This window comes from Limulus polyphemus, unplaced genomic scaffold (genome assembly GCF_000517525.1).
Source record: "Limulus polyphemus unplaced genomic scaffold, Limulus_polyphemus-2.1.2 Scaffold6404, whole genome shotgun sequence".
Taxonomy (NCBI): domain Eukaryota; kingdom Metazoa; phylum Arthropoda; class Merostomata; order Xiphosura; family Limulidae; genus Limulus; species Limulus polyphemus.
The window spans coordinates 35,673-47,390 of record NW_013672014.1 but is presented as its reverse complement, the minus strand read 5'-3'; the positions used below and the strand labels follow the sequence as shown (position 1 = coordinate 47,390).

Genomic DNA, 11,718 nt, shown 5'->3' with positions numbered 1-11,718 from the left:
TCTTGCTTTAACATTGACTTGCTCTACCTCCTGGCACACACCCAACATTGTCCCTTCCTTAAGCGTCTATTCACATTTAGAGAAATTGGCCACTGTTACAGGTACTACTTGACGACCTGCCACAAGTGACCTTCCAATCTTCAAATCCGCTGGCCTGGATGGGTCTTGCACTGCTTCCACAAGCATTGGGCTTCCTTGGGATGTTCTTTTATCCTACCCAAAATTATCTTCTCCGACATAGGGGTCTTGTAGTTGATTTAAGTGCTGTGACATGCAGATCAACGGATGCAGCAACACTTACTGGAATCTGGCCTTTGTTGTTTCCAAACGTCATTTTATCTAAATTAATTACAAACTTCCTCGGTAGTAAGTAGTCCAACCCTAATATGCATTCGTCTTCAATGTTAGCCAAGTAAACTTTGTGTCTGTTAATCACGCCCATGAGCTCTATAGTTACCCACACTGGTCCCTACAACCTTGTATAATTTCCTGTCACACCACAGAGCTTCTGTACAACTTCGGGTACTCCTTTGTGATCCAGCACCTTGATACTCACAAGGGTTTGCTGAGATGCAGAATCTATGACAAAGTTATACCTTTGGCCATCCAGCTTCCCTGTCACGTAGACACTATGTGTGCTTGCCATTTTACACTTAGCTGTTGGGACTTTCACGATAGCGGTTGGTGGACGTCCCTCAGCACCAACCACTACTGGTTTCCCGAAGCTGAATTATTGGTGGTATTCTTCTTACACTGGCTCATCATGTGTCCTTGCCCTCCACAGTTCCAACAACCTTTCTGAGTAGCAACCTTTCCTGCTGTGGCGTCTTCTCTGTTTGTAAGTTGCCAGCATTGAGCTCTCTGTGCCCAGGTTTATTACAGTGCCAGCAAAGTCCCTCAAACTTCTCTGAAAGCTTCCCTTTCTGGCCTTGAATCCTGACGACTGTACCAACCTTGGTACCTCTGTGCTAGACTTAATGTAGGATTCAAATTCAAGAGCTCTGGCCATTGCATCCTGCATAGTAGAGGGGTGTGCTTGCTTCACTTGTATCTTTAGTTGTGGACTTTCCAAGGCATCTACAAACTGATCCCTCACCAACATCTTGAGGAGATTGGGTGGTGCAGTTGGGTAGGCCTTGTGTGACATACTTTCCAAGTCCTGTGCCAGCTCTTGCAGGCTCTCCCCTTTAGCACGGACTCTCGTCCTAAACCTAGCCCTGTAGACTTCAGACTGATTTTGGGTTCCGTACCTGAGTTCTAGAGCCGCTACCAGTGCTCTATAGTTGTGAAACAAGAAGAGAGATTACAGCAGTTGTTGGAGGAAAAAGAAAAGAAACAAGAAGAACGAGAAGAGAAATTACAGCAGTGGTTGGAGGAAAAGAAAAGAAACAAGAAGAACGAGAAAATAAACAAGAAGAGAGAATACAGCAGTTATTGGAGGAAAAAGAAAAGAAACAAGAAGAACGAGAAAATAAACAAGAAGAGAGATTACAGCAGTTGTTGGAGGAAAAAGAAAAGAAACAAGAAGAGAAATTACAGCAGTGGTTGGAGGGAAAAAAGAAACAAGAAGAACGAGAAAATAAACAGGAAGAAAGTCTCCAACAGTTGCAAGAAAGTCAGCAGCAACTACAGGAAAGTTAACAACAGTGGCAAAAAGTACAAATGGAAAACATTAGTATATTTCAAAGCGAATTAAACACATTAAAGGATGATTTCATGTCTTTTACACAAGGAGGATATACATTAATCAGCCCCAGACAATGGCAAGCACCTTCCAGGCCCTGCAGCTAAACCCTAATGCAGACATCTTCAGTCCTGTTAGAAGTCACATCCCAGATATGAATATCAGCAATAGGGGTGATACAGTACGAAGGAAGCCACAGGAATTCGATGGGAAGGCTCAGTGGGAAGCATATAGAGCACAATTTGATTTACTGGCAGAGATGAATGGATGAACAGAGGAGCAGAAAGCAGTATATCTGGCAACGAGCTTGAAGGGACAACCACTGAAAATACTTGGGCAGTTGTCAGCAGACGACAGGAAAAAGAAAATGTTGTTGGAGGAAATTAAACAAGAAGAGAAATTACGGCAGTTGTTAGAGGAAAAAGAAAAGAAACAAGAAGAACGAGAAATTAAACAAGAAGAGAGATTACAGCAGAAACAAGAAGAACGAGACAAGAAGAGAGACAACAGCAGTTGCAAGAAAACCTGCAACAATGGCAGCTCGAACAACAAACTTTTCTTTTTCCTCTAACCACTGTTGTAATTTCTCTTCTCGTTCTTCTTGTTTCTTTTGCTGTTCGTGTATTACTGCCATCAAGTCTGCTAGGCTGTAGTTTGATTTGCCGCTTCTCGTTTCCATTTTTTTTTCTGTCCCACTCTCTGACACCAAATTGTTACGTCTCCGTTTGTTAATTGATTTTCCGTAACTTCGTTCCGACGAAACTTAAGCGACACAAGTTCTTTCTTAATAAAAACTGGTTTATTCTTTCCGAATATAACTTTACCGATATACTCAACTTCAACAATCGCGCTAAACAAACGCTATAACAACGAACGTGCTCAATAATACTTCTGACTGCAGATCAATTACTCACTGTCTACAAACACATTACATTATCTTGTCACGTTGTCACCCTCTTTTATATACCCGACTACCCTATATCTAGTAAATACTAGAGCATTCGCCAAAGTACAGGATAGTTCTAGAAACTTGGCGTCACACTAGTCATGTGACTCGCTGACGCAACAATATAAAAGAAACGTTTTAATTAATTGTTGAAAGCTGTTTGTTTGTAATATGTTTATGTAAAAGAAACGTTTTAATTAATTGTTGAAAGCTGTTTGTTTGTAATATGTTTATATAAAAGAAACGTTTTGATTAATTGTTGAAAGCTGTTTGGTTGTAATATGTTTATATAAAAGAAACGTTTTAATTAATTGTTGAAATCTGTTTGGTTGTAATATGTTTATATAAAAGAAACGTTTTAATTAACTGTTGAAAGCCGTTTTTTGTAATATGTTTATATAAAAGAAACGTTTTAATTAATTGTTGAAAGCTGTTTGTAATATTCTTATATAAAAGAAACGTTTTAATTAATTGTTGAAAGCCGTTTGTAATATGTTTATATAAAATAAACCTTTTAATTATTTGTTGAAAGCTGTTTGTAATATTTTTATATAAAATAAACGTTTTAATTAATTTTTGAAAGCTGTTTGTTTGTAATATTTTTATATAAAAGGAACGTTTTAATTAATTGTTGAAAGCTGTTTGGTTGTAATATTTTTATATAAAAGGAACGTTTTAATTAATTGTTGAAAGCTAATTTTCTAGGTTCGTCTCCAGACTCAAGATGTGAGCAAAGCTTTATATAGGGGAGCCTTCCATTGCGTTTCTTCCACAATCACAAACGAATCGGTAAGAATAACGGCCATTTTTTGTTTTGGTTCTTCCATCACGTCACAGAGGGATTAAACAATACGTTCATATGTTGTTTCATGTGCCTCCAAATTAATGGATTTATTGAAGACGAAAATAAGGGAGATTTTTGATTTGGTCCTCTGTAGATAGCCTAGGGCAGTGACTACCAAGCCGTGGTACGAGTACCACTGGTAGCAAGTGGAGCTTTCGTTTATTTGTTTCTTTATTTTAGAGCAAAGCCATCTTGGGTTACCTGCTGTGTCTACTGCGGTGAATCGAAACCCTGATGCGTTGTAAGTCCGTAGACTTACCGTTGTACCACTGAGAGTCAAAAGTGGTGTTAATGTCGGCGATACACAAAAATGTTGTTTGTTTGTTTATAGTTAAGCTCAAAGTTACACAATGGGCCATCTGAGCTGTGCCCACCAAGGATATCGAAACCCGGTTTCTAATAGTATACATGTCGCTGTGCCACTGGTGGGGTAGTGGTACGCAATAAAATGTAAACGTTTTAAAATTAATAATAAGCCCATACTACTTACCTCACTTCTAGATGTCCCCCGAGAGGAAAAACGGTAACTTTACGATTTTACAACACTAAAACCTGGGGTTCGATTCATCGTAGCGGACACAGCAGGTAGCCCAATGTAACTTTCTTCTAAAACAAACAAACATTTTTAGAGTCGCTAGGGTTTTCTTCCTCTCAACTTGACAATAATCGTACCACATATTATTCAACTGTGCCAGAATCACATTCTTTGCATTTAGGTTTTAAAAATATTATTTTTTTCCTAGTAGGTATTTTTTCGTTTTTTTTTTAACAGGTCTGAGTTGTACTTGATATACAAAAAAAAGTGTGGTACGCGAGTCTGGGAACCACTGCTCTAAGGAACTGATGCTTCTCCGTCTTTTGTTTTAGTATCACACACAATTTGAATATTTATGTCAAACGTAACATCAGTTTTACCCCCAGAAAGAAAGTATAATTTATTTTATGAATAATCATTTCCGGTCTCAAGTTAGTAATATTCTTGTATATAAATTCTAGTATTATTTACTTATCTTATTATTAAGCGCCAAGATGTCTAATTGGCTATCTGTTCTGTGCCTATTGGAGGGAACAAACCACGAATTTCAGTGTTATGAGCACTCAAGATTAACACTTTGCCACTGAGGAGCTAAATTTAATCAAATAAGTAACATATTCCCCGTTATTTTTGTTGTTTTCTTAGTGCAAAGCTACACAGTGGGCTGTCTGTCTGCACTCTGTCCGCCACGGGAAATAGAACCCTAGATTTTAGCGATACAAATTCGTAAACTTATCACTGACCCAACAGGGGAAAATACGATCTGAGACTGACCAAAGATTTTTAACAAACAAGTTATTATTAAGTAAATAAAAATAGTATTTTTCCAATCATTTTTTTTATTTACAAACACTGTTTAAAAATACAAGTGAAAAAGGGAAAATTAGTTATGTTATTGCAACACTAAGCCCCCTAGTGGCACAGCGGAATGTTTGCGGACTTACAACGCTAGAAACCGGGTTTCGATACCCGTGATGAACAGAGCACAGATAGTCCTTGTGAAGCTTTGTGCATAATTAAAAACAAACAAAGCAACACCAAATTCTTTTTTTTTATACTTTAGATAGGTGGTCTATACAAAGGAATGTCTTCCCCAATGTGTAGTCTTGCCTTTATCAACGCCATTCTTTTTGGTGTCCAAGGCAACGTTCAACGGTGTTTTTCTGATCCCAGCTCTATCACTAGCCATATGATAGGGGGAGCCGCAGCGGGAGCAGTACAAAGTGTAATAACCAGCCCAATGGAGCTGGCTAAGACCCGGATGCAGCTTCAAGGACAACACGCAGTAAAAACACGATTCCTTCGTTCCACAGAATTTTCACACTCGTATAGTGGTCCGACTGACTGCCTGATGAAGTTATTTCGAACGGAAGGCACACGTGGGATCTTCAGAGGCCTCAGTTGCACAATTCTTAGAGACTGTCCAGGTTTTGCGATTTATTTTGGAGCGTACGAACTTTTTATTCGCCTCTTTTCGAACACTGATATTTGTGGTTTAATGATAGCTGGAGGTTTAGCTGGCATCATTTCTTGGATCTCGATTTATCCGTTGGATCTAGTGAAGTCTAGACTACAAGCTGACGGAACAGTTGGACCACACCAGTTCAATGGCATCATAGACTGTACAACGAAGACGTATCGACGTGAAGGTTTGAAAGCGTTCACCCAAGGCTTAAACTCTACAATCCTAAGGGCATTTCCAACCAATGCTGCCATATTTTTCACTGTTTCTTGGGTTACTAAGTTCTGCGAAAACACCAAGGATAAGTTTGAATTTTCAGCCGATAGAAATGCTCAAAGTTTGCCCTTGGAAGAGAATACTGACCGCATCATTTGTTTTGACAAATGACTAAAACTGAATGAAACTCGTGTCATTGGAGTTTATAAGACTTTCTTGACCTTCTCGCAGAGGCCTGGCATGGCCAGGTAGTTAGGGCGTTATAATATGACGGTCAATCCCACTATTCGTTGGTAAAAGAATAGACCAAGAGTTGGCGGTGGGTGGTGGTGTCTAGCTGTCTTTCACTGCTAAATTAGGGACGGTCAGCGCAAATAGCCCTCGTGTAGCTTTGCGCGAAATTCATAACAAGCAAACCTTCTCGCAGACAATGTTAATATCTTGTTCTATTAATTGATCTTACGTGTTATAGAAAGTTTCGCTTTTACAGAATACCAACTATGTTAATGATTTTAAACTGAAAATCAAGTTTTTCTTGCCATCGTGGACTTTAATAGCTTTCGTTACCTGTTCCCTAATTTCAAGTAATGGTTGGTTAACACGCAAAGATACACAATGGGCTATCTGTGCTCTCCCTACCACGGGTTTCAAAACCCGATTTTAAGCGTCGTGAGTCTGCAAACTAACCGCTGAGCCACTGGGGGGTTTCAAGCAAGGTAACTGGAACTTGTTTCACCTCAATTCATTTGCACCTGTCGCAAAACGCTGATACTTCTATTTATGCAACCAGAATAACCGGGAAATTGAAATATCTCGACGTTTTTTTTAATATCAGTCCAAAACTATGTTGTTGCTCTTAATTTTATGCGGATGAGATTATATCCATAATATTTTTTTTTATTCTAGCAATTAGCAATTATCTAGAGAGATAGCGTCTGGTCAGCACCGCCAACCCTTGTGACACAAGACTAGTGGGATTTCACTTCAGTCTATATATCCGTGGCACTAAAATTCAGAACGCAAATTTTGTTTTTTGGTAGTAGTAGGACGCGAATCCCAGCTTCACAATCTATCGCGCTAAATACAGGACCAAGCTATCCTCTGATTAAAAACTCAGAATTTTAAATCCATTTTTCATTGATCCTGGGAACAAAATTCATTCTAGCGAAGCTATGCAGGTGCAAATATTTGAGTTCATTAAACATTCTAGATGTTACAGTGTTAAACAGTAAAATTCCACCCACAAGTATTATGAAACTGTTTGTAATTAAGTACAAAGCTACACAATGGGCTATCTGTGCTCTGCCCATCACGTGTATCGCAAACCGGTTTCTAGCGTTGTAAATCCGAAGCCACACCACTGTGTCACTGGGGGACGTTGACAACAGCACTTCAATATATTTGTATCAAATGTATATAACTATAAAAATATTTGTTTTGTTTTTTTGTTTAGAAAAAAAACGTAGTAATTTTTTTGAGATCGTCTTGTTTATAGATTTCATATCAGATATACCGAAGAAATCACAATATGAATAACAATTTCCTTGACTTATTACCATTTCTGTTCCACCACATCTCCAGGTGGTTAAGGCACTCGACTCGCAATCTGAGGGTCGCGGGTTCGAATCCCCGTCACACCAGACATGCTTGCCCTTTCAGCCGTGGGGGCGTTATAATGTGACGGTCAATCCCACTATTCGTTGGTAAAAGAGTAGCCCAAGAGTTGGTGGTGATGACTAGCTGCCTTCCCTCTAGTCTTACACTGCTAAATTAGGGACGGCTAGCGCAGATAGCCCTCGTGTAGCTTTGCGCGAAATTCAAAAAAACAAAACAAACAAAATAAGCCACTGGACCACCTCTTGAAAACGAAATATTGTATTTATGCCAAAGCTTGTAAGGTTATCTGCTACTGTCCCTAATTTTGAACTACTGACTAGAGGGAAGGCAGCCAGTCAGCAGCATCCCTACCACCAAACATCTACTCTCCATGTTAAGGGATTGACTGTCACTCTTATAGCACATTTTACAGCTTAAACTTCGAGGAATATTTTGTCGTATCGCATGGATTCGAACCCGGCTTCTCAGGTTCGAAATAAAAAAACTCTACGACATTGCCAACCCGTGCCCGAAACGAAAAATAAGCTGGGAAGTAATATTACAGAAGTTTAGTTAAAAATAAGCTGGGAAGGCCCCCCAGTGGCACAGCGGTATGTCTGCGAACTTACAACGCTAGAAACCGGGTTTCGATATCCGTGGTGGGCAGAGCACAGATAGACCATTGTGTAACTTTGTGCATAACTTCAAACAAACAAAGCTGGGAAGCAATATTACAGAAGTTAAGTTAAAAATAAGCTGGAATGATATTGCATAATCGCATCTGAAATCCGAACCAAACGTGTACATGTAGCATAGCACTGACACATTTAAATAGTGCGAATGTAAAAAACAAATTATTACAATTTTTTTTATATGGCATTGGAAATTAGATGCTAATTATTTCATGAATCACGTGCTTTTCGTAACTTTCAAAAACTTGAGCCAATCGCCTTTTAACATGAGTACGTGTTACTTATCTTATAAGCGCGAACTAGTGCATTATTGTGTAGGTCTTTTTATCATCAACATTTATTGTTGATACAATCCAAGCTAATGCATTGTTATGTAGATCTTATTATCAGAATGCGCATTAGCTTGGATCGTATCAACAATACATTCTGATAATAAGAAGATCTACATATCATTGCATTAGCTTGGATCATACTAACAATACATTCTGATAATAAGAAGATCTACATAACAATCTACATAACAATGCATTAGCTTGGATCGTATCCTTCTTATTATCTGAATGCATTGTTATGTAGATCTTCTTATTATCTGAATGTATTGTTGATACGATCCAAGCTAATGCATTGTTATGTAGAGCTTCTTATTATCTGAATGTATTGTTGATACGATCCAAGCTAATGCATTGTTATGTAGATCTTCTTCTTATCTGAATGTATTGTTGATACGATCCAAGCTAATGCATTGTTATGTAGAGCTTCTTATTATCTGAATGTATTGTTGATACGATCCAAGCTAATGCATTGTTATGTAGATCTTCTTATTATCTGAATGTATTGTTGATATGATCCTAATAAATGTATTGTTATGTAGAATACTTTATCGTCAAAATGTGTTATTGATGACGAAATTTAGTTGCAATTGAATAAAATGTGTTAGGGGAAAATATATATAATTGTTCTCACAAATTCAAGGCATGCACAGGCGGATAGAGGCATTCAAAGCTAAACAACCGCAGTAATGAAATTATTTATTTAAATAAATTACAATAACGGATATTTTACAATATCAATAGATTTTACTGTACGTTGTTCTTGACCACAAAAAAAAGTAGATTATATGACCTGAAAAATCATGTTTTTGCCTCGAATGGTTGTTATAAAATTCTGGAAAGTAGTGTACAATTATAAAATAAAATCATGCAAAAAACAAAAGTAAACAGTTAACGAACTTTATTTCTGTATTTGTTATTACCTAAAGTTATTTATTCGATGTCATTCACAATCATGGAATAGCTCATCAACGATAAAAATAATATTAAAATAATACAGTTTTTTTTTTTGCACCATTCATGTCGAACAAGAATCTTAAGTGCCAGTAAATGAAGCAGGCTATCAGAAGCTGGTTCCTTTCCATTCTATAGCTGGAACAGTTACACTAAGGTTACTCTCTTTGTCCTATACAGTTGGATTTTGTTATTATGATGTACCTCAATGAATTTTCATTGATGCTCTAAATGCCCGGAGATATGTTGACTGCACTCGCCAGTAAGTCTTTATTGACATTCGACAAAGAGAAAATAATATACTAATCATTTCCCTCCTCAGCTTCTCCAATATAAATTTAAAGGCTTAAACTGATTAAATTCTGAGAACGATCCCAGAGATTTGCACAGCATAAATAGCCAATTGTGTATCTTTGTGCTCAGTAAAAAAACTCTTCCGAGCTTTTACTAACAAGCCTTGTTGCGCCATCTGTTAAAGCTTTGCGTAAAAACTGGCATTGGTCTATTTTTTTTCTTTCTTCTTCTTTGTGTGTGTGTCTGTGTATTATGGTTCTGAGGTTTATCTTATTTAATTTTGTCCCTAGGGTTTCCTAAAGATTAATAAACGTTATGTCCTCTGCTTATGTGTAAGTATGTGTTCACGTGAATACAACAATGAGTTTCAGCCTTAAATCATTTCTTGATAAAATCTAGTTACAGGACGATTTGAATCGTTAAAAGATGTTCTTCGTCAAAGTCAAGTCAACATATGTTGTTCAAGGTACATAAGAGCTTGTCACTCTACTTGAATACTAGTTCTCTCGTGGAAGTTGAAAGTAGTATAACAAACTATAGTAAAAACACGAGATTTTGTTGGTTTTTTTCGCACAAAACTAAGTAGGCTATTTGCCCTCTGCTTACCAAGGGCAATCGAACCGCGGACTTTAGCGTTGTAAGCCCGCAAAGTTACGGTTGATCCACTTGGGTTACGAAAAGAAAAAGAGAAGACTTTCTTATCTACGAAAGCCACAACATTGTGTTTATTATTATGTTGGTCAATAATTAATATCGTATGCTATTACTGGAAGAATGTATACATAATAATAATAACAACCAAACTACATAGTCTTGGTGTACACGTATGTTTATTTATTTAAAGCCTACAACATTATTGAATAATCAGTTATACTTAAATTGTTACAAATTGTAACTAAATCACACACACACACACACACACACACACACATATATATATATATATAAAGGCTGAATAAATATTTTTATAGATGGTTTAGGCAGAGAATTCACGATGAAACGAAAGTAAAATGAGCACAACTGTCTGGATCAGGGTGATAACTGTCTGGGTCAGAGTGACAATTGTCTGGATTAGGGTGATAACTGTCTGGATCAGGGTGATAACTGTCTGGATTAAGGTGATAACTGTATGGGTCAGGGTAAGAATTGTCTGGATTAGGGTGATAACTGTCTGGATCAGGGTGACGACTATCTAGATCAGGGTGAGAATTGTCTGGGTCAGGGTGAGAATTGTCTGGATTAGGGTGATAACTGTCTGGATCAGGGTGACGACTATCTAGATCAGGGTGAGAATTGTCTGGATTAAGGTGATAACTGTCTGGGTCAGGGTAAGAATTGTCTGGATTAGGGTGATAACTGTCTGGATCAGGGTGACGACTATCTAGATCAGGGTGAGAATTGTCTTGGTCAGGGTGAGAATTGTCTGGATTAAGGTGATAACTGTCTGGATCAGGGTGACAGTTGCAGAAAAGGACTTAGAGAATTAAAATCTACAAAGGGCTTTCAAAAGATCGTCCATTTTAGTTTCGTCTAATTTCACCAGAGTTCTGAATTGATAACAATAAAAAAGGAAACATTTAATAATCTCTTTTGGAGTTAACATTTAAAATGAGTCTTCAGATTTTTTTTTTTGGGGGGGGGGGATAACTATTAATATTTCTTTAAACGCTGTACGATTTAAGTAACGTTTTAGTTCCAAGTTTAAAAGATTAGAGTTCCATGTGAGATGAGAAACCTGTAGGTCCTTCTGTTTCTTTGGTCTGTCTGGAAGTGGTAAATGTTTCAGAGACTGGCTCCTGAGATTGTTGCAGGAAGATATCTGGAATATAAGGCAGACAAAGTAGTGAAACAATGGAAAAAGTTGGTGATGTAATTTAATGTGTAAGCATGTACAAAATGAAATAAAAACAAGTGATTAAAAGTCATAATTTCTTGAAGATCAAGATACACGTGTCAAAGGAGGGGCCCCTTTGTATGTCTGCGGACTTACGACGCTAGAAACAGGGTTTCGATACCCGTGGTGGGCAGAGCACAGATAGCCCATTGTGTAGCTTTGTGCTTAATTCCAAACAAACAATCAAAGGAGGGGGACAGTTTGTGTAAGAGTTTTTTCAGTTCAAGATAAATGATAGAAAATAGTTATACTCGTGCAAGCAGTACGTGAAA

General features: G+C 37.7%; 2 protein-coding genes across 2 annotated transcripts in view; one reads left to right on the top strand and one right to left on the bottom strand.

Annotated features, from left to right (window-relative positions):
• Positions 1-5,093: 5,093 nt before the first annotated feature.
• On the top strand, positions 5,094-5,858 carry LOC106473687 (mitochondrial basic amino acids transporter-like). The gene has a single exon (XM_013934366.1). It carries the CDS (start codon positions 5,094-5,096, stop codon positions 5,856-5,858), a length of 765 nt encoding a protein of 254 aa, XP_013789820.1.
• A 5,332-nt stretch (positions 5,859-11,190) lies between these two features.
• LOC111089481 overlaps positions 11,191-11,718 on the bottom strand; it is an 8,692-nt gene continuing 8,164 nt past the window's right edge. The window contains exon 4 of the mRNA XM_022402086.1: positions 11,191-11,371. Within this exon, the coding sequence (XP_022257794.1) occupies positions 11,262-11,371 (110 nt within the window). The 3' untranslated portion in view covers positions 11,191-11,261. The remainder of the gene's footprint in view (positions 11,372-11,718) is intronic.